At 32.7% G+C, this 24,526-nt stretch overlaps 1 protein-coding gene across 6 annotated transcripts in view; it reads left to right on the forward strand.

The window, feature by feature from the left end:
* Positions 1-24,526, forward strand: part of LAMA2 (laminin subunit alpha 2) — a 485,514-nt gene that overhangs the window by 320,549 nt on the left and 140,439 nt on the right. For all 6 annotated transcript variants that reach the window (XM_036217753.1, XM_036217800.1, XM_036217769.1 and 3 more), the window contains 7 exons: positions 652-795; positions 1,489-1,668; positions 1,776-1,964; positions 2,048-2,181; positions 5,612-5,729; positions 13,009-13,143; positions 23,569-23,693. In XM_036217753.1, coding sequence (XP_036073646.1) covers positions 652-795; positions 1,489-1,668; positions 1,776-1,964; positions 2,048-2,181; positions 5,612-5,729; positions 13,009-13,143; positions 23,569-23,693 — 1,025 coding nt within the window. The remainder of the gene's footprint in view (positions 1-651; positions 796-1,488; positions 1,669-1,775; positions 1,965-2,047; positions 2,182-5,611; positions 5,730-13,008; positions 13,144-23,568; positions 23,694-24,526) is intronic.

Raw genomic sequence — 24,526 nt, forward strand, 5'->3', positions numbered from 1 at the left:
AAGATTAGGTCAAAGGTGTCTTTTCAAGAAAAAAAGTCTATGCAGAGAGCGACAGAGAAACTGGAGGATAAAATTCAGGGATTGATTGTTAAAATAATCTTGAGAATTTAAGAAAATGACAGCTTCTGCCATAAATGGCCCTAAACAAAACAAAAAGTACTACATTAATTAATGCTGCATTATTAAAAATTATGACTACATATTATATTTAATACATGTTATATAAGTATTTATACAATATATAAAATAATTATGTAAATCTATACTTTAACATTCTGCCTGCTTTTTTAACAACTTTGCATCATACAACTGTTTAGGGATCAACATTTTTATTTTACTTTTGAAATTTTCATGACTCTTTCATATTACAGTGTAATAGTAGAAAATGTGCTACCTAGATTTTAAGAACAATATATAATATCCTTAATAATGTACTTATGTATAAATAAATAATTTTTTAGATCTGTAAAATCCTAATAATGCGATTAACTAATTATACCATTTGAGATGTGAGTCTAATATTCAGCATTGTTTTTTTGTTGTTGTTTAGTGTTTTTTTTTTTTTAAGTGTGTTCTTGTGATTTATTCACAAGTTTATTTCTCTCATAATTTCACTGTTTTGGGCTCTGAAGAACTCTCTTCTTTCTTCAGGTGAATGTGGAAGGTGTCCATTGTGACAGGTGCCGGCCTGGCAAATTCGGACTTGATGCCAAGAACCCGCTTGGCTGCAGCAGCTGTTATTGCTTCGGCGCTGCTACTCAGTGCTCTGAAGCAAAAGGACTGATCCGTACGTGGGTGAGTAAGGACCTGCTGAGCCATGTAATGGTTTAATGTTAGTTCCTGCTGGCATCTTTTAGCCAGGCACCGAGGGGTAAGAGGAAATGGCAAAACGTTTAAGTAACCTTTTCCCCTGCACACATTTAGAAATGGTAAAGAGGCCATATGCCGCTAGAGAGTTGGAGTAGATGCCTTTTTAAATCTTCCTTTAAAATAGTTCATTGACTATTGATAAAGAAGTAGATGCCAAGTAGAAACATTTTAAGGGAAATATGTTTTGGGACGGCAAGAAGCTGCATTCTGAAGAATAAAAGCACTGAAGCCTGAATGTTGTTGATCTGTGCTAACACCGTGGGGAAAACCGAACATGGACTTATTCCAACCAGCCTTAGAGAATCACAGAGTTTTAGGGTGGACGCATGTTCATTTTTACTTTAATTTTCTGTGAACTCTTCCTACTTTTAAATTCTCCTTTTTGTAAGTATAAAAGACTCCAGTTTTCACAGATATTGTGATTTTCGCTATGCAAACAAGTCAGAAAGATACGTTCCCTTGCCTAACTTGCTCACTATGCACTGGTTTTGTTTATTGTGAAAACACCTCATCAAAGTGGAGATGGCGCTGGAGATAGACATGCAGGCCATAACTCAGTTCTAAGGACTGTCCGAAGGACTTGGACTCAGCCTCTTGAGGTGTTTTGACCCCATGCAGGTGACTCTGAAGCCTGAGCAGACCATTCTGCCCCTAGTGGATGAGGCACTCCGGCACACGACTACCAAAGGCATTATTTTCCAAGATCCAGAGATTGTTGCAGACATGGATCTGGTAAGAGAAGATCTCCATTTAGAACCTTTTTATTGGAAACTTCCAGAACAATTTGAAGGAAAGAAGGTAAGAACAAGTACTTTGAAGTCAAATGAAAACGAAGTAAAATATGTTTTGGAATCGTTCCTTTTGGAGATTTATCTAACTTATCACTCCTCATTTTATTTTATCAGTTGATGGCCTATGGTGGCAAACTCAAGTATGCCATCTATTTTGAGGCTCGAGAAGAGACAGGTTTCACTACATATAATCCTCAAGTTATCATTCGAGGTGGGACTCCGACTCATGCTAGAATTATCATCAGGCATATGGCTGCCCCTCTAATTGGCCAGTTGACAAGGCATGAAATTGAAATGACAGAGGTAAGGTTGTTAATTTTTTGGTGAGAGGATGTCAATAGTTTTGCGTTCAGTTTTGTCAAAGTGGTTTATTTTATTGTTAACAGAGAGAATGGAAATATTATGGTGATGATCCTCGAGTCAGTAGAACTGTGACGCGTGAAGATTTCTTGGATATACTATATGATATCCATTATATTCTTATCAAAGCTACTTATGGAAATGTCATGAGACAAAGCAGGTAAAGTATAATAGAAACTACCCAAGTTAAGTTCTTCTTCCAGAGCCTATAGGGAAGATCAGTAAGACATCAGACAAGAAAGATATAAAAGCATTTGGTTTGGGAGTGTAGTGATAGAAGACAAGTCATGAATAGCTTCCAGGTCACCTGGTGGAAGTTGCCTTTCTCCCAAAAAGTAAACTAGAATGGGGAAAAAGTTTAAGAAGAAAAATGTCAAACTGACCTTTGACATGATGAGTTTTAGATGCCAGTCAGAAATTCAGGAGCTGTCCTGTGGTGCTATAAATAGGTTGCAAGATTGCTAAAAACATGACCTTTTGAAACCCTCAGGGGCACCAGACAGGGAGCCAAAGAAAGAGTTGGTCCCAGCTTTTTCAACCATGAGCATTCTCATCTGTTCACACCAGTGTACCATACAATATTATATAGGGATATACATCATGCAAAAAGGTTGGGAATCACAATGAGTACAAAAGAATGCAGAAGAACAATAAGAATGAAGGATGGAATTCAAAAGATGGGAATACTGTAAAGGTCTATAGTGTCTTCATATGACCCAAGAGGCCAATTAAAATGAGGCTTTCTGAGACCGACAGGATTGCACTAGTGACATTCTTAATACCAATTTTAGTGGTGTGTTCGAGCAGAAATAGTCTCAAAGTTTTGAAGAATAGATGGGATACATTGAACCTAATATTATGAGTGTAGACTAATGTTTTCCTTGAACATAATTGTAAAATAGAGGAATTAGTGTCAAAGGTCAAGGGATGATTGTTTAATCTGAGAGAGAAGTAAGCTTGTTTATAGACTATGGGGAAAGGAATTAATAGTAAGGAATTCATTTAAAAATCATGGAATCAAGAGAAGATGAATAATGGAGACGCTGTGAGGTTTCAACCTCATGTGCACACATAGTCATGTTCCTTAAGTGGAAGGGACAACTTACTGGTGAGACAAAATGAGAAATTGACCAGAGGTAGTTAAGTTTCATGTCATGGGAGCAGAAAGTTGAGTTCATACACATAGTCTCTATCTCTGGCTTATCAGTTTCTCTGTCACATCTGATATGAATGTGGAATTGATAGATATTCGAAAATAGTCTTATATGATAAATTTGTAGACTAGTGCAGAGAAATAAAACAAAACAAAACAAAAATTATGAAGCCTCTCACTGGCAAACCAATGAATATAAAAATGCCATATTTCAAATGTTTAGACTATGCTAACATTAACAAAAAACCCTTTTATTTCATGCAGAAAATTCCTATTGCCTTTCTGATTACACAAAAGTAAGGACTTTTGGTAAAAGGATAAATCAAGGACCAAACTTCATTTTCAAATATGAATTCCTTTGGTTTCCTTTTCATATTTCTCACTTTTAACAAGAGATGATTGTTTTTATGTGAAATAATAAAAAAGCATCTACCAAAAGTATACTGTCAACTGTCCCGTTGTTTGAGACTATCAAATAAATAGAAATTAGGTGGCAGAAGCCAAAGCAGGTTTGCATATCAGCAGGTGGACATGCAAATATATTATTCTGCAAATTGTTCTGTGCTCCAGTAAAAGAGTTTGGTAGTACACAGAACATTTTGTTAGTGGAATTGATAGAAACAATATCATCATGCATTTTTCATTATTCTTTCTTTATCTCTCTCAGATTCCATCCTCCTACAATATGAGGTTGACTTTTTTTTTCATAAGTCTCTTTCTCTATCACCTTATTTTACATGCATCACTAAATAATGTCCTTTAGCTTAAAAGATAATTTTGCAAAACTTCAGAACAAATGAAACTTCACTTTTTCTAGGCTCAATCAAAACTTGAGTCATTATCTAGCAACAATAACAAATAAAGCAGTGGATCAGCACTTGATTTTGTTAAACAGTGGAATTCTGACAAAGGTCAAAAATCTGTTTGAATCTTCCCTCTCAAAGTAGTTAAGATATAACCCTGCAGCTTTATTCAGTTACATATTTATGCAGTCTCTCAGAAGCAGAGTTTAAGAGTTACACATGTCATTTGAGATTCAGACTTTGTACATACTGTCAAAGATAATCTTTTTTCTTTGCTTCTGTCTTCTCATACGTTTATTTGAAGGACATAACACTATGATATTTCAATATTCATTTGAATAGAAAGCCTGAGTATGGCCGAATCCCTGATTCAATAAAAACAGTTGCTTGCTAATCCCCCGAGGGGGAAAAATGGTATATTGAAGACATATCTGCTGTTGATACTGTTCAAGTTTCACTTGGCTTTTAAATACTCGCTAGTCTGTTGTGCACATGCATTTGCAAGAGAAGAGAAGATGATTCAAGTAACTCCACAGCTTATAAAACACCATGAGATGCCAGTGGAGATTACTTGTCAGCAAACATCAAGTGTCCTTTTTACTCCCACGGTGAATCGAGGGGAACATGAAGGTAGAATCTTTCTTATAAAAGGGGAGTGAAATCTGAATTTTAAGTGAAACTGAATATGTGTTTCATAAAGGCTGTCTCATCTTCAGAGTGCAGATTACAATGTTAGTTAAGTCATAATGCGCATTCATAATTTCAATAAAACCTACTTGCCTATTATAAAGTTTATGATTCTAGCTCCTTAAGCTATTGGAGATGCCTTTTTACTGAAGCAAAACTATTCATTATCTCATTTAAAAGTTTATTTGAAGAACATTTTATGTTATCAGTCATGAAATAGTCTGCATTTATAGACTGCATGTATTTTTTTAATGTATAATTTTTTTAATGTATATCAATATGTTCATTGTGAATCTTTTTTCAATTATAAGGACCTTTCTACCAACAGCAGTGGTGAGTTAAGTTACTTAAAGAATTTATTTAATAAAGTTAACAAAATACCAATTGGAAAGCGTTTTATCAGTGGAAGAAGATCAATATTATTAAATTACTTTCAATCATTGCTTTCTAGATGTTTTTGTAAAAAGGATAAATCAGAGAACATTCAGAGATTCAAGAGGAAGAAATCAGGGCCACTTGTAAACTGAAAGCAATTCCATAGTGACTGTGGGGGATGTCTTAATGGAGGATGACCACCGCTATCTGTTTGAAAGAATGTAAATGTCTAATTAATTGGCCATGTCTACCTAAAGCCGATCACATTTTAAAAAGTGGGCAGAAAATCTTTGTAATACCTTCTCAACAGGACAGCAGACATCTAATTTACTAAACTCCTATGATTTATCTGAGTATTCTGCTAATGTGTAATCTCAACCTTTGAGGAAGCAAAGATGTAGGAATAAGATGTGGCACATGAGCCTCTGGAATCTAGGCAGCTTCAAAACAATAGGAATAAGCTTAACGTTATTGACCAAAACCTGAGAAGACTCTTCATGTAGGATTGACTCTTTGCTGGGTGATCTTAATTTACTGGTATAGTAATCTAAGCATATGCTCCTTGTTTCCAGGATTTCTGAAATTTCAATGGAGGTAGCAGAAAAAGGACGCATAACAGCAGTGACTCCTCCGGCTCACTTGATTGAAAGTTGTGATTGTCCCCCGGGTTATTCTGGTTTATCCTGTGAGGTAAACTGGTTCCTATTAATTTGCTTAAGCTCAACTCACTTAACTAACCAAGTAGAAATACTCCCAGAGCTACCTTTGCTCCAATGAGTTTTACTTCCACACATACCTTTAACTAATTTACTTGATCATAATGTAAGACAATAAGAAGAGAATGATGATATTGTTACTTAGAAGTAGGAATTGCAGCTGAAGGTAAATATGTGATAAAAATTAAAAGATTCGTAAAAATATGGAGCAATCCAGGGAATAAGAGTATTTTCGGAAGGTCCATTTATTATATCTGATTTACTTTCCTGGCACCTTCTGAACAGTTAGAAACATTTAAACTGTATTACTATTATTCTTATGTTAATATATAATTATTAATGGAATACATAGTTATATATTCATGTATAGACATATATAAATAATTATATATACCTTCCTTTGTAAATAGTTTATTAACTTCAGTTTTACTAGTTTATTAACTGCAATGATCATGAGATAGGATTATATCAGGTTTAGAATGGTTGTTTTTATACAGAATATCACAAAACTTTGGCACTAAATAGAAGACTGTTTCAACATCAGCTTCTAAGAAGGCCATATATTGTTCCAATGATACCACTATTATTCAGTCATTGTATTTTTAGAACTGCTAATTTTTCTTTCTGGAGTATTGCTTTGACTGTCTTCTGAATTACACATTTACTAGATCTTTATCTTCTAGAAATCAATTTAATTTTTATAAATATTAAGTATTAACATGAATAGTATAATACAGAGAAAGATAGAATAAATGATACACTGTCCTGGGTTTGAATTTCGACTATATCATCTTCTAGGGCTGAGACCTTGTTCAGTTTACTAAACCTTTTTAAGCTGCAGCTGGTAAATCCCCAAGCCACTGAGTAACTTACACCACACTTGCTCTTCTCCTGCAGACACCATAGCCCTCCCCACAGTGCAGCAACATGAGAGGCACCTCTGAGACCTGATCCAGTCCTACAGCAAGGATTCTTTCTCCTTAGATTAGATGATTCTCACAGCATACCAGTTAGATATTTTAATATCTCCTCCACTTGCAGCCTAAAAATCATGTAAAGATTAACTATTACATTAAAGATTAATGTAAAGAACTTATCACAGTGCCTTGAGATGGTCTATGTTAGTCGATATGGCTAATATTATTATTAATAGAATAAGTAGTTACAGATCCATGTATTGATTTATAAGTAGTTTTATACACCTTTTATTAATAAGATCTGAGAAGTTTTATTATATGTGGTACATGAGGCATGTGATGGCACTAGGTCAAAACTGAAGTACAACTTCAAAATAAAGAATATAAATCTCTTCAGAGGCAGCATGGTATGATGAAAAGAAAAAGGAGATTGGATATGGTGAATCCTACCTAGCTACGCCATTTGGATACGGCATTTACTCTGTTTATTTCTGGACCTCAGGTTGTTTACCTATATTATCATCATGAGAATTAATGTAAATTAAAACATAGGTGTGAAAGTTCCATTGTCAACATTATAAGTGTCCTTCAACTTAGTAACCATCGTATGGATTTCACATTGTTCAGAGAGCAATTTCATAAGAATAACTGCAAACTTCTTGTGAAACATCCTTGGAAAAATTTTATAACTTTGCTTGTGACTGGTCTGAGGGCAATATTAATTTGACTGTGTCCATTCGATCTAATAACGATTTAAAGAATCCATCTCATTATTAAATCAGAACTCCCACATACACGTGTATTCATTTGTACACACACCCATAAGTATATAGATTGCACTTATAAGCACAACCCACCAAATACACATATGCACATACAGTGTATGTGTTAAAAATGAGACAGTGAGTGTGGCACTATAAAATAAGCCTGCACGATTTAAAGATAGAAGACAGAAAGAACTTGAGATTTTCTTGGGAAGAGGTGAGTTTTTTTGTTTTATCTTAAGGAGTGTTTGGCTGTATTGCTGACTCACTGTGTGACCTTGAAAAATCCCTTTAATTGCTGTGGGCTTAATAATTATATAGTTAGTCGATCTAAAAAACTACAGGTTAGATTTGAAGTTCTAAAATCCTCTGATTCTGCAATATTATTTTGCTTTAGAAGATATTTAGTGAGTAGTCAAGATTGGCCTTTAAATCTCTTGAAGATAAAGTTAGTTACTACAGCTATTTATTTTTCTATATTTATTTAAAATAATACTACTCTTCATTTTTTTAGTATTTTTTTAATTTTTTTAATTTTTTAAATATTTTTTTTATTGTGACGATACTGTTCATTTAAAAATAATGTTAGGGGAGCAGCAGATTATTTTAATGTTAAACTTTTCATTTAAGATTTTAAATGTTAAAAACTCACCTTATTGTGATCAGTAGGCTTTCAAAATAGTTTATTCTAAAATGCACTTTCCCATTAATCTTAATAATTTTGTATCATTTTGTGAAAATATAAATTAGAACAAATGAAGCCAATGATATATGAAGAAAATCAAGAAAAACTAGGTATACATACAAACGATCATCTGCATTGGCGTCTTCACCTATTTCCTGTGAATTCCACTTAAGCTCCTATTTACAGACAATTATTACAGAAATATTTTAGTGGTGAGATTATGGGGATAAAGGTCTTTCTCTCATAATAAGTTACCTAAAGTGTTTCCACGACCCACTGCCTCTAATCTTTATATATCATATTTATAATTCGTCTTGATTCTAAAGTATAATTATTAAAGCGTAAGATCTAATCATCAAAGCAAGAGCTAAGGACCCTTTTGAATCAATACCTCCCATTCCAGTAACATGCGCTTTGGGTCATGAATACACAAAGCAATTCTTTTACAATATTTTCACAATGTATATTCCAGAGACTTCTGCAATTATAAGCTATTGATTTCATGTTTTTTATACAAAATATAGTGCAAATAAACAAAATTAAGTGTTAATTACCACTAAAATATAGCCAGTTTGAGGACGCTTAGCCTTTGCCTATTACCTATAGTGTTATGATATTGCAGCCCTGTTCATTGAAAATGCATATGATTTCGCTTATATGTGGGATATAAAACTGAAAGCAACAAACAGACAAGACAAACAAACAAAAACTCATAGACACAGACAATAGTACAGTGGTCACCAGAGGGAGAGAAGAAGGAGGTAGAACAGGGTAAAGGGGGTCATTATATGGTGGCAAGGAGATTTGATTTTTGGTGGTGAACACACAATGCAATATGCAGATGATGTGTTATAGAATTGTACACTTGAAACCTATATACTTTTATTAATGAATGCCACCCCAAGGCATTTAATTAAAAAATAAAATGTTCTAGAAATGCCTACTTATTATAATTTATGATTTGAAGTAGAGACCATATTACCTTTAGAAGTCAAATAAGGGACACAGTTCCCTCACCACATTTATTGATGTTAGAACCACTGAGTTTGACATACTTTACCAAACCTGCTCCTCTCCATTCTCTCAGTTAACACTGCTGCCTAAACTGACCCAAATTCATGTTAGGCTATGTGCATAGTTGGAAAATATTCAGTATTAAATACCTGGTTTTCTGTAATAAGATTATGGAAAACAAAATGTGTAGATGTTCTCTAGGTCATATTTTGATCATTTCAACCTCTTTCTCCTCTCTCCCAGGTTTTGATAGCACTTCCAGCTCACAGTTGAGTGGGTGGTATCTCCTGGGCAACCACTCAGAAGCTATCACTTTTGTCTAGTAAAAATAATTGAAAAATAAAATTCCGAAACAATTTATACCTATGATCAGTAATAAAATTCAAAAGATAAAATAATTAAAACAGACTTTTCTTTTCACATATGCACACCCCTCAGGATACCCTTTACCACTTCTATTGTACATGAAAGACCCAAAGATTCTGCTTTCATGTACATAAAAATATTGAGGAACATGGTATGGGTAAGTGGCATACATTATAATTTTGCTTCCCAATGCAACATAAAACAATCACTGTTGCCTTTATTTTTAGTCTATCTTCTATATCTATATTCTAAAAAATTACCTGAGTTCAAGACATCCATGTTGATTTATTACATGTCAAGCACTAACCATACACTATCTTATTTAATCCTTATCAAAAAAACTTAGTTTTTTTTTGCATGCTTACTCTATTCTGCATCATGCTAAGCACATTTTCTAATACACTCACAATGATATCATTGAGTATGTATTATGATCCCCATTTTACAGATGAGGAAATAGAAGCCCAGTTGGGTTAAGAAACCTACCCATGATTACACAGCTAGAAAACAGCAAAACCGCAATTTGAACCTAGACATGTCTGTCTCAAAACACCTATATATACTAACATGTAAACATTATGCTATACAACATCCTCATGTTCCAGGTGAGGACACTGAAGCCCACAGTATTCAAAACTTGCACAAAATTATGTGTAGCAAGTGGTGGAACAGGAATTAAACTCAGGATCCCCTGATTGTAAAACCCACAAAAAGATACAAGATAGTGTTTTCATTGGAAATAGCACAAGTATCTATTTTTATTGTGAAACTCTGAGGAAAGAAAGGAGGATGTTGTATAATTCTGCACCTGGAGGATATTGGCTTATTACTCACTTTGTTTCCCACTCCCTTCTGTCCATCCTCCACATTTTTGTGTGAATTTAATTCTAACATTTTGATGAGATACCATATTATGAAAATAAATTAAATATGGAAGGAGAGCAGAAGAAAGCCAAGCTATGAATAATTTCAGAACAAGGGAACTTTGGGAAAGTTTGAGTTAGAAAAAAATGAGATAAGATTAGGACGGTGTTTATTTATTTGCTTTTCTTTAATTCTCCATTTTGTTCCAGAAAAAAATTTTAAACAGGACTTTAAAAAGTGCTATTCAAAAAAAATAATAAAATAAAAAGTAGCTAATATCTTTCCTTTTTTGTTCCCAACTCCAATGTAATCATTCTCATGAATTTTGTCCCAGTTCACTGAGAAGAGAAACATCTGCTATTGAAAAACACCATCAAAAAAATTAAAAAATAGGAAGAGTAAATACATAGAGGCTCCAGAAAAGGAGGGGGATTAAAGAGGAATAAATATGTTCCATTCCTTTAAAAAGTGTGTAAGTTTCTAACTTGCATCATAGAAGTTTTTTTTTTCTTTGCTCTTAGAAATTTAATCTATAAGGACACAAATTAATCCAGTATGTTAGAACTGGAAAAAAAAAAAAAAACTTCAGAAGTCATTTGAGGCCATATGTTTGCTCATTTGTGGCATGAGGAAACCACATTTCAGTGATGCCAAGAGACTTGCCTGTACCCCTCAAACAAAACTAATTTGTAAAGTCGAGGCTTCCATGTTCGTTTATGTTACAGTACCCCAGACTGTGTGCTCTTTAAAGATAAAGAACGAGGTAATTCTCAATTCTGGCTGTTTATTAGACCCTCTGAGGAGTTTTAAAATAAACCCTGACCCTGCTCTCCACCAATTAAATGAATCTCTTGGGGTGGAACCAGGCATCAGTATTATAGTTCTTCAGATGATTCTGTGTCCAGCCAGAGTTGAGAACTGCCGAGACAGGTCTAGAAGGTTCTACATAGCTCTTAGAGTTCAGGCTTGGATTCCCACAAGGGGCTCTTTTATACTTTGTCCTGCTGTCTTTCCAGGGAAGTGCCATAGTAATAGAAGAAATTGTATATGTGTTATGAAAGCTTCAGCTATAGCATTCGCCTTCAAATTTTAGTCTACTACATGGAATTTCTTATGATTCTTCAAAGAAAATTCTCTTTCTTTATTCTTCTAAGACTTGTTTTAAACTTTTGCATGATATAAAGTAGAGCTAGGAATTCTCAATGTGTGTGATTTTACACACATACCTCAAACAAATATATCACTAAAATAACAATAATTACGTAGGTATCCAAGGATGAAATCTATGTAAAGAAAATCCACTTATATTCTACAGTCAGCATGCTAATGAATTCAAACTGACACTATGTAATATTTTAAAATATATCTTGCATTGTATTTTCAGTTATGTTTAACTGAATCTCTAAGCCATAATTTCCAGACTTCATTTGGTAACTAGAAAAATCAACCCTAATTTTAAATATTTTAAATAAGCTTATTAAAATATATCATTAGGTCACCAGAAGACAAGTGAGCCTTGAAATATTTTAAATACTATTCCCAGTTTTATCAGTTTGCTCAAAGCTGGGATGTTATTAGATCTCCTTAGAATTTCATTTAGGCTATGATAAAAGCAGAGACCCTTAAATTCTTCATTGAGATACTTTCATATTATCCAAATCAAAATGAACAATGACAGTCCTGACTATTGATTTTTTTTTTTTCTCTTTGTAAGGAACTTCTTTGCATATCCTACTCTGGAGGACCTAGTCTAGAAGTTCTTAATCTCATATTTTTCCCCCTGCTTATTTAGCAATCACTTTTCTTTAAACAATGGGAGCAAGATATCCTTTGAAAAAAATTTTACAGAGCCACTATAATAAAACAGTTCTTTTATAATCTTCCATGGTAACTGAAAAACTAACTCCTGTCTCTTCTTTATGAATCAAACAGTGTCTGATAAATATAGCAGCTTTGCATACTGAGAGGACCAAGCCTAGAACACAAGACTGCTCTCATTATCTCTTCAAAAAGAGGGAGAACTGTAGACTTCCTTCCAGAAAGTCAGAGATGTTTTTTGATACATTAACATAATAAACCTGAATTGAAGATGACAGTCTTGATTTTGTATATGTCAGTTTTGCAAGGGTTTTCTGTTTGCTTTCAGATTTCTATTGCAAAATGGAAAACAAATATATCATGGAACAATAAATTGTATTAGTGGCCTAATATTCCCAAGACATGTAGAGCTTTTATTACTTAAAATTCTTTCATTTATAATCTTTAAATTATACTGATATAAATAATGCAACTGTGACACCTTTTTATTTAATTTTTGCTGAGTCTCATTGGAAACTTGCTAGTTATTCATCAAGCACAGTAGAAGCAGATTTTAGGTAGTAAAGGACATTGGAATTCTCTTAAGCTCAGTGGTGTATGCAAATGACAGCTTTCTTTTGCTAAAATCTGATGACACGAATGCTGCCTGTATACTCTAGGGACTGGCAGAAATACACATTAGGAATCAAAATTGGCCTTTGTGTTTGTAGGTGATGCCTTGAACGCGGTTGGGGGCGGGGAGTCCTTTTTAACCACTGAAGAACCCAAGCGTTGCTAAAGCAAGATTTCTAAGTGACTGTTCTAATTGGCTTCTTTTTCTTTCAGACGTGCATGCCGGGATTTTATCGACTGCGTTCTGAGCCAGGTGGCCTCACCCCTGGGCCAACCCTGGGCACCTGTGTTCCATGTCAGTGTAATGGACACAGCAGCATTTGTGACCCTGAGACCTCCATATGTCAGGTATTCACCTGACCCTTTCCTGAAACAAAGTCCATGTGTTCATTTCTCTTTCTGTATGTTTAGGTACCACATACAGAGGCCAGCTAAACTTCAAGGAGGGAGGGAGGGAGGTGTGTGTGTGTGTGTGTGTGTGTGTGTGTGTGTGTGTGTGTGTAATAAAACAAGCAGGAAAAAAGACATTTATCATATTACACATTTTTGAAGTAATTAAAATGATAATTGGGAAACCACTGCTCGTGTCAATAAATAGAATATTAACAGAATCCTAGAACAACACCTGAGGATACAGCTATTTATGTAAAAACCACATGAGGGTTTTTTAAATTTATAAACAAAAATAACTTTCTATAAAAAATTTAGAAATAACAGAGAAGTATTAAGAAAAAAGTAAAGCCATCTAAAATTCAACTTAAATAAACATTTAATATTTTAGATTTTTCTACCAATGTTATGCAATTTATAAATATAATATATATGATAGGTGCAGTTTTATGTTCTGCTTTTTAAATGTACACATTGAAAGCATATTATGTTGCTAAATATTTTGTAAAATCTTTGCAATCTTTGATAAAATATCTCATAATTTAACCATTTCTCTTAGAATTTCAGTAGCTTTTATCATTTATTTATTTAGTCAATCAGTCAGTCAGTTATTTTATTTCTTTTGGTATGTTCTTACTAACAGCCTACTATCCCACCACTATCACATCTTGGATCAATCAGAACTATCAAGAAATTCAGGTTTCCTGGTCTTATCACTTAGAGTCTCTTAGCCTATAATCCGCACACAGCTCTGGGTATCTCTTTTGCTGAACCCATTTCCTATATCTCCTCATCTTCTGAAAACCTCACATCAAGCCTGGTGGAAGTCAATTAAATTTTATATCTAACTCTTTGATCTTCCTAGAATTTATTGTGGTATGTGGCAATAATTTTTCTTCAAATATATATTACTTTAAAGAAACGTTTATTAATATGTCCTTTTCTCCTTGATTCTCATAGTATATGAATATACGAAAACTTGTTATATCCATATTAAGATATGTTTAAAGTATTATCTATTCTGTTCTACTTAACTTTTAGTTCTTATTACACTGTTCTGATTACCTTCATTTTATCCTGTTATAATATCTGATAAAGCAAGGTCCTTTATTATTCTTCTTTTTCTAATTTACTTTACTGGATGTATTTATATATTCTTGCAGATGTCATTTTGATTTGCTTTTTCAATCTTTTCACCAAAAAATGATACTAGACTTTTTATTGACATTGCATTCAACCTATGTGTAAAAATTTACTATCTTTACATTATTCATTATTGTCCCTCAACACAGGAGTAGAATATTTTTCTCTATTCAAACATTTTATATTTCACGGTAAGCTGTTTTAACATTATTTGTATAGGTTATGCATTTCTTATATTAAACTTATTTTTATCTATCTGACATTTTTATTTCAATGGTGACTACTACAACTTTTTTGCTTCAATGTACTTACTAATTGCTCATTATTGGTAAACATTAACAGAATAGACTTTTTGCATGTATTTGATATCTAATTACTTTATTGAGTCCTAGTTTCTCAGTTTGTTCTTTCAATTATTTTTATAACAATATTACTTGCAAATACTTTTTCTTGCCAGAAGCTATCTTTAATATATTAATTTCATATTTTCTTGACTAAATGTTCTAGAAATGTTAAATAGGAGGATAGAAATGTTCTATCTTATTCCTGATTTTAATATGAATGCCTCAACTCTTTCACTACAAAGTAGGATGCTGATGGTTAAAGATAAATACTTTTTTATCATGTTAAGAAAACATCTTTTTATTCCTGGCTTCTTAAAGATACCTTTAAGCTGGATATTAAGTTTACCATGTGCTTATTTGTGAGGAGTGTAGTGGATGTGAAGATGCATTTAATATATCATATATACATTTCCCCTTAAATAAAATAACATTGATTAGATGAATAACTGACTAATATTAACCATCCTTGAATTCCAGAAATAATTACCACTTGGTTTCAGTATAGTATTCTTTCACTGGTCTTCTACCTTTTTAAATTAAATAGATAATTTCAAAGGAGAGGGTTAATTTATACATTCTTAAGTGAGAATTAAATGCATTTATTTTTCTTATGCAATCTTTATTGGTATTTTTCAGAATTATGTTTACCTCTTCTGATTAATTTAGAAGGATTTAGAATGTATAATTTAATTTCATTGTTTTTAGGATAAAAGTTGTTGACCTTCATATCATCTTCTTTTGACCTATTGGCTATTATAGCTATTTTTGTGCCTTAAGAATTCTGAATACAGGTCTATTTTCTGAGATATTCCTAGATGAAATGAAAAACAAATGCATATGTTCATCAAGCATGCAAAGCTAGTATAAATTGTGCTCTGAATTATTATATATTCCTTTAGGAAATTCAACAGCTTTTGAATTAGACTACTTTGTCTATCTTTGAAACAGTCCCATGAGGCAAATAGGAACTATTATTACTTCAGTGCTGTAACTGAGGAAACTGAAACATACTGATTTCTTTTCTGTGTATAGTGTGGATCCCAGTTTAATATCTTATCCATTACACAGTGCATGCAATGCCCTCTACTTTGATCATAGACTTGATGGGTCAGACTGCCTTGATTCAAATCCTGGCTTCATCCTTTAGGGGCTGTGGGAGCCAAGTCAGTTTAAATAACCTCATTGGGGTGTCAGTTTCTTCATTTATTAAGTGAAAATAATAATAGTACCTACTCATGGAGTTTCATTAGGTTTTGATGAAATCCTTTAACATGTGATAAGCTTCATAGAAGTGATAGTGATGATGATGGTTATGATAATAATGATAAAGATGGTTATTACCATACACGTTAGCCACCATTTATAGCCTAAGAACCAATATAATATGATAATTAATCAAAACATATAAAAACTATTATTATCTCAGCACTATGCTAGATCTTCTCACTTATCATTTTTTTTCTTTTTCTTTACGCCTTCCTTCAAAAGTATGAGATAGAGAAGAAACAAAACTACAAAAAAAGTTACAGGCTAAGCATTTCAACTGCTAAATAAAACCCACATCACTTTGTAACTATTTTGTTTATAATTTGCAGTGACACAAGAAGGCCGTTGCTTCATTCTAGGCATTAATAAGTCCTACACATAGGCATGTTACTAATAGCTTAGTGACTTTTGCCCCTTAAGGAAAAAATTCTTCAAAATTTAGGAGTAAAACCTACATTACATATAACCTCAAGCCAGGAGGGGAAGAGTAGGTAGACGTTCTCAGAAAAATTAGATATGTAGATAGATATATAATTTTTCAGAATTTATATATAACGCATATATTTATACAATCTATCATCCATTCATCCATTTATCTATCTATCTATCTATCTATCTATCTATCTATCTATCTATCATCTATCCACACACATACATAATCTCATTTAATTATCACTACACTCCCGTGGTTAGTGTTACTACTCCAATATTTCACATGGGAATACTGGAGTCTTGACTAGCTCAAATAACTTTCTCAAAAGCAAATAGTTTGCAAAAATATTGTTTTACTCTATCACAATTCTTATTTTAAAATAAAAAAAAAATCTTAGTTATTGTTGTGCCCTGTTGTCTGAAAAAACATCAGTATCTGTGGTTAAAAATTAACCCTACCTTCAATAAATAGACTTATAACTAGACTATACTATGTTTAAGGTGTTTTCTAAACCTTGTCTTATTTATTCTACCTAACGATCTTACCAAAATAGGGATTATTAACATTTTACTAAAACATTGAAAACTAATGCTAAGAAAATTTAAGTAACCTAAGTCTTAGTTAAAATGTATTAGAATAAAGTTTTAAAACTACTACCAAATGCTTCCTGCATAATAATTATGTATAGTGTCAGATAGTTACTAGACTAGTCAGGGGATCACTTTGTCAATTACATAAATGTCTAACCACAGTGCTATACACCTGAAACTAATATAAAATAATATTGAATGTCAACTTTAATTGAAAAATCAAAAAAGGAGGAGGTGAAGGAGAATAAGAGGTTCGGACTTCCAGGTATAAAACAAATAAGTCATAGAAATGTGGTGTACAGCATAGGGAATATAGTCAATAATATTGTGATAGCATTGTATGATGTCAGATGGTTGCTGGACTTATCGTGGTGATCATTTCTTTAGGTATATAAATGTCAAACTGCTATGATGTATACCTGATACTATTACAATATTATATGTTAGCTACATTTTAATACAAAATTAAAAAAAAAAGTTACCTACAGACTGTGAGAAAGAGTAAACACACTCTAAGATAATTAAATGAGTTTGACTTTGAAGGCCCAGGTGAATTATATCATAGAGTACTGTTAGAATTTACAAATGTGATTAAAAGCCAAGTATGAAAACTACTTGAAAAATTATCAAAATATGAAATTTGTCACAGGATGAAAAGAAGTGAAAGGTCATTTCAGGTTTTCTAAAGAAAGTAAAATGTAGGAAACAGATTGATTTTGATCTCCAGTGAAATTTGAAAATTGCTTACTTAACTGGTATCTGTCAAATATAGAAAAATAAACAGTACTTATTAGGAATAAGAACATGTTCACACAAAATAAAATGTATTAAATTAATTCCTAGGATTACCACATATATGTGTGTGTGCGTGTGTGTGTGTGTGTGTGTGTGTATAATGTCTGAGACCTTAGTTTCCTGAATCCTATTATAATATCAAATTCACCAGAAAGTGTAATATATCATATCTCAAATTCAGTAAGACTAATTACAGCTATGATGTGTCCAAACCTATGTATGTTTCAGGACCAGTGCTGGGCACTGTAGATAAATTTTTCTGTTATTCTTATAATAAGTTTGTGAGGTAAACAGGATTATTTTTTTTCACAGCCAATAAATTGATGCTGAGAGAAATTAAATAATTTGCTCAAGTTATAAGCCAGTAAAGGTCAGATCTGTGATTTAAACTGGTGTGTTTAAATAGGCATAGACAAAATATTTTATGATAGTCCCCCCAAAAGTTTGAAAACATGGGCCGAATGGTAATCAGTTAACAGGTGTGATGGGTGTAGAAGTTGCTAGACAATGTACCTAAAATAAACTAGAGATGTCCTCAGTGATGAGGCACGGGATTTGTATTTTACCCTGGCATATTCAAAATCTTTATTAGTGATTTGGCTGAGATCTATCAAATAATCAGATGACATAAAACTGAAAATGTTGCCTAATGTGTTGGATGGTGGTCAAGAATCTAAAACAGCCAGACACGTGGAACTAGGAGCTATAATTAACTAGATAAAATTAATAGTAAATGTTTTGGACTTAAGTTGTTTATTCGTTCTTGAGGTCTTTGTTAATGAGTATTTTCAAAATGCAAGGATTGTGGTAGGTTCTGAGAATATGAAGACGAGGAATGAATGTGCCTTGCTCTCTAGGAGCTTATAGTCTAGTGATTAAAGGAAAGAAGAAAGGAAATGACACAAATAGCAATTCCTATGAAATAGAAGTTCTTACTCAACTGCAGATTCATTTGTACAGGATCCATATCAAAGAAGGAAGTACATTTGATAGATTTACAAATCACAGATGGAGACTTATAATCTTTATTTTATTTTATTTTTGCCAAAATCAGATTTTATTTTGAAAGTCATTTGGAAGACACTATGGAAAGAGACCTAAGACTCAATGGATGTAGGTTTCAAATTCATATTCTGATCAAACCCACCCACCGACATACCACTACTGAAGGTTTATGTCATGCTGAAAAGTCACTTTCTTTGGTAATTCCTATTTTTAGCTTCCTGGAGAAGGGATCTTTTCCCATAAGTCATCTTCATTTATTGCGTAGAGTTTTAAGAGAATCCTGAGTAACTAGGATTGTTAAATGGTTAACTTGAAAAAAAGATATTTAGCTTAAAAAATTTAGGAAATACTAGCATTCTTTAGCTATTTGAGAACTTTTTTGGGAAATGGGAATTAAACTTAATCTGCAAAGCTTCAGAAGACAGAACTTGGATCGCTGATTGAAAATTAGAGTGAAACTAATTTTCATTCAGCATAAGAAAAATGTCATATCTTATAGTTATAAGAGATGAAAAGGGCTGCCTCATAAGAATTCGTGCATTTAATAATATATCAAGGAAAGTGTAGAGGTATCCCTATAAGGAAAGCAGGTTAAGTTAAGTAACTTCTCACATTAGGTCTAAGATACTATATTATTAATGTTAAATCATTTGATTTAGCAGAAAGAATATATACTTCCAGTTTTCCCAAGTTCAAAAAGAAATACAAATACCATATATTCTAATCTATTATTGAAAAGATGGTAGCACATATCACTCTTGAGAATACAAAAAACTTCTCATTAGGCATCAAAATATATAGAACGTTTTCTAAAGATTAACTTGTATACAAGGGAAATGTTATGAGAAATATTATGTCAAATATTTAAATATTAATTCAAAGCAGACAGGAAAGTCATATGAAAGGTCTGTGTCAAAAAGTTTCAAAAATAGTGCCATGATTTATGTATTGTGCTTAGAGACCTAACCAGAACATATGATTCAGTTAACCAAGTTTAATATGTCAGTAACCCTTTGAAAGATTGACTGTCCAGACAAGATTAAAATATCTGCTTGCTCTGTGAAGAAATTATATAGAGTTGTAGGTATGAGAGAAGCAAATCACATTTTTGGATCTCCATATTTCTGGAAATCATTAGCATTATCTTTCAGTGATTTGGGTATTAATGTTACATTAGGTTACATAAAATAATTCATTATGCAGTGATTTTTTTTTTTTTATAAAAGCAAAATGCTGATAATAATTGTTTAAGATCCCATATATTTTTTGGTCCCTATTCATTTCTATAACTATAAAATATGTTCTTAAAATACTCCTCAGTTAACATTATTTATCATTTGACACCTTGTTGAATGATTTGAGATTGGAATTCATAGATAAATATTTTATCTTAGAACCATTATTTCTCACTCTGCTACTGTTAAATATGGAATGACTATTTTATTGCTAAAATATGGTGGTTCCTTTGGATGGCTGAATAACAGAGGATTATCACACTTAAGTCAATATCAAAATATGACAAATCATCTCACCCTGCTAACCACGTTTCTGTTCAAGTCATTAGACTTGAAACTTTTTTCATCTTAAGAAGCCTGACCAGCTTCATCTCTGCTTCCTAAAAAGTACATTCAATCATTCAAAATAGTCATTAGATGCCTACCGTGTTTTAGTCTCTGTGTTGAGCTAGAAGGAACATTTAGCCCAGGTTTAGGATATCAGAGAATGTTTATTAGAAATAGTAACATTTACAATGAGAGCTGAAATGTATAGTTTGCTAGCCTGATAAGAGGGAGAAAATACATTTCAGAACAAGGGAATTGCATATGAAAAGTTCCAGAGGTAACAGAGCATTGCCTAATTTGAGAATTTCAGATAGTACTATTAGGCTTTAGCATAGTGTGCAAAAGTTGCAGTAGCTAGAAGTAAGGGTGGAGGAAAAAGTAGGGGACAGGTCTTAAAGGTCTTTCTTGCCATGTTAGAGAGTTTGTTGTCTATCCTGAAGTAATGGGGAACTAGCACAGGCTTTCAAGGAAGAGAATGGCATGGTTTGATATGTCCTATAGGATGATCACTCTGATTGCCATATGGGAAAATCACTAGATGAGAAAATTTAGAAACAGTATCTTTAGCTAAAAGGCTATTCTAATAAACAAGATAACAGATGACAATGATGGTGGCCAGATAAAAATAATATCAAGGAAGTAAAGAAAAAAGAGTAATAGAAACATGGAATATGGTGATCAAATATATATTTGGGGTGAAAGAGGCCTCTAGATTGCTAGACTGGATAATTGAGTGGGTGACAGTGAGCCAAATGAAATGGGAAATATAGAAGTATTTGCAGGTTTTAAAGAAAACAGCATAATATTTGACATTTCTAATTCAAGATGCTTTTGTGTTATACAATAAGAGCTATCCAAGAAGCAATTGGAAATGTAAGTCTGGAAATCATTAGTGATATCTTGGCTGAATACATAAAATTTAGAATTTTAAACATAGAGATGATAGCTAAAATTATAGTAATGGATGAAATCACCAAGATAGAATGTATTTTTAAAAAGAGAGAGAGAGATGGGAGCCAAAGTTAAAATCAAGGACACCAATCTTACTAACAAAAGGGAAGGAAGAGTCTGAAGGAGGATAAGAAAGAGAAGCCATAGATGTAGGAGGGAAATCAACAACTGTACTATTAAAAAAAGAAAAAAAAAATCCAAAGAAAGAGTGGCTGGAAATTTCAGCTGCTGTAAAAATTTATATAACATGAGGACTCATTATTTTCAGCAAATTTAGATCTATTTTAGCAACAAAGATTTTATTCATGAGCCTGGAATTGTTTCAATGGTGAAATCAGAAGCCTATTTAAAGGGCAAATGGGAGATGAGGAAGTAGAATCCAGGAATGTAAACAATGCTTTTAAAAAGCTTATCAAAAATAAAATGGAAATTATAAAAGGACTTGAAACTCCATAGATTTTTTAAGATGAGAAAGGCTTGACCATCTTCAAATGTCAATGGGAATGAGCCAGCAAAGGAGAAAATACAGATGCTAGAGAAACTGGAGAAGCAGGAAGGCAAGGGAACCAGAGTTTAGAAATAGAGTAGCTTTAGACAAAGGACAAAACACCTCTCCCTATAGACAAAAATAAACATTAAAGATGGAAAATAATGCAGGCAAGATGGTGAGTCATTTGGTGAGGAGCTGAGGGAGCACCCAAATGAGGACTTTCTCTCTGAAAATAGGAGCTATTGTTTGCTGTGAGGTAGAGAAATAAAGTATTTGAAATTTGCATCCTATCATATTGAAAAACTAGATCCATTTTACATTGTTATAAAATGCATATGTGTGACACAATATATTTTCAAATATATCACCAAAAATGTTAAAAAAAAAAAAACCCAATAGTTTAAAATTTATTGTGGTAATGTCATAGTTTCACCCCAGGGAATGACATACTCTCAAGAAGAGTCAATAAAAGTTCTAAAATAACAACAACAACAACAACAACAACAACAATAATAATTTCATGGTAATGTCTGTAGAAAAAGTTACTTCAGTTACTATTTATCATGAACAGCAAACACATACCATAGCAAACATTGTCTAGCCATTAAAAGACACGCAAAAAATAAATATGTGCTTCCTGTTTGATTGAATGAAGCAAAAGCTCAGCATATGGGATGAGGTCCAAGTTCAATATAGAGACTACAAGTGTTTCTATTTCCAGCAGAGTTAATAAACTATACATCTATTTTGTTACTGACTTTTTTGCTTCTCAACTTTTCTTTTGATGTCGTTTATAAGAAGTCACCCTATGACCACTCTAAATTCTCTTATAAAATCAAGTTAAAATCCAATTCTGAATTCCTTCTATTTTCTCCTCCTTCTCAGCTTCCAGTCGTGTCACATTTCCATTAATTAACAGTCAACATTGCATTCTTGCTGCCATGTTTCATAGTTGCCAATTTTTAAAATTTTTTCCAAAATTGAAATAAATTCCTGTAGGGTTGGATGTTATTTCACCTTTTTCTTTCATTGATTCCTTTCAGAACCTGTCTCAGTGCCTGATGTGTAGCTCTTCCTAAGTCCTTATTGCATAAATGATGGCTATGTGTTAAACGAAATGCTACTTTATGAGAATTTTAATTTTAAAACTGTTTACACACTATTCTAAAACTATTCTAATTTCCTTATGTAAATGTCTTCAAGCTTATTATTACTCAATGCCTCTTATTATGCAAGCATGAAAAAGAAAATATTGACCTGCGATTTCTGGTTTCAAATTGGGTCCTTTCTATCTGTAAAGAACCATTAACTTTTGGCAATTAGCTGAATAACATTCTTATTGTGATAAATAGACTGATCTTACCCCCTCCTTATGTTGCCTCTTAAGAAACTTATGCTTTCAACCTTGATTTGGTTTCAGAAAGCCCACTGGTGGACACACACCAAGGTCCCAGGATTTTTAGCACTTTTCTAGCACTTTGTAAATAAAAAATACAGATAGCCAGATATAATAAATTTTAGAAATTTGTGAAGTTTATTCCAAATATTAGTTAAAAGACAAATTTACACAGAGATTGACATAGGAAAAAGAAAACAGAATATCTTATAGCTACGGCAGCTCAGTATTAGTTTCTCAAATGAAAGAGTGTCTTTAAAAATATGTATATCAAGAACCGAGAAGTTCTCTGTCACTGATGTGTGTGTGTGTGCATGTTCATGAGAGCACATACACACATAGGTGTGAAGGTGTATGATAAATTTCATTACAATTCTCATTAAATTAAAAACAAATGTCTCTTTACAGAATTGTCAACATCACACTGCTGGTGACTTCTGTGAACAATGTAGTCTCGGATACTATGGAATTGTCAAGGGATTGCCAAATGACTGTCAGCAATGTGCTTGCCCTCTGATTTCCTCCAGCAACAAGTAAGATTGAGAAATATTACCATGTTTCCCAATTAGTAACACCATCTGTGTAGCACATGGGCTTTCAGATTTGGCTATATTTTTTCGGATTTAGCTATATTTTACATGTAGACAAATGTGTCAATTTAAGATAAAGATTTTTAAAAATATAAAAACATGGTAAAGGTCAGCTCATAATACTCTATGGTTTATTTTTCCTTTAAAACTTTGTCCCAAGTAAATAACATTTATTTATTAAACTGTAAATGAAAATGTTAATGTAAGATATTTTTATAAAATAAATAGTACATATACACAAATTATTTATTTTTATAAAGATATAATGTTTGCATATAGTTCTGCCATAAATTCAGCTATGAAGTCTTGTTTGTGTCCATATTATATCACTTTTGTTGCTGTTTGTATTCATTTTGTGTATTTAATTTATGATTGATAAAGAATTATCAAGGCAACAATTGAAAAATGGTACCGTTAAAGCAGGGTGATTTTTTGTTATGCTCTAAAATAAGTCAGTATCTTCCAGAATCACAGCCCCATTTCTGTTAAGATGGTCCAAGCTTGATACCATGGAAACACAGCCATGAGAGGAAACAAAAGCTGAAGTATTTTATTTCAGTGCTTTTGGAACTCTGCATTGGTTTATACATTGGTAAAAACTCCTAGATGGGTTTCATTTATTGTTTTGCTAAGCCTATCTATACTTTCTGCTAAGTAATTTATAGACTTGAAATACATGAAAGAGCAGTTTTTCTTTAAGGATTTGCTGTTGAAAAGGAGGTTGGACACTTTGTTTAGAATTGGAATCCTAGACATTGTATCTTGAGTATACAAGA

This window comes from Rousettus aegyptiacus, unplaced genomic scaffold (genome assembly GCF_014176215.1).
Source record: "Rousettus aegyptiacus isolate mRouAeg1 unplaced genomic scaffold, mRouAeg1.p scaffold_m13_p_1, whole genome shotgun sequence".
Classification (NCBI taxonomy): Eukaryota; Metazoa; Chordata; class Mammalia; order Chiroptera; family Pteropodidae; genus Rousettus; species Rousettus aegyptiacus.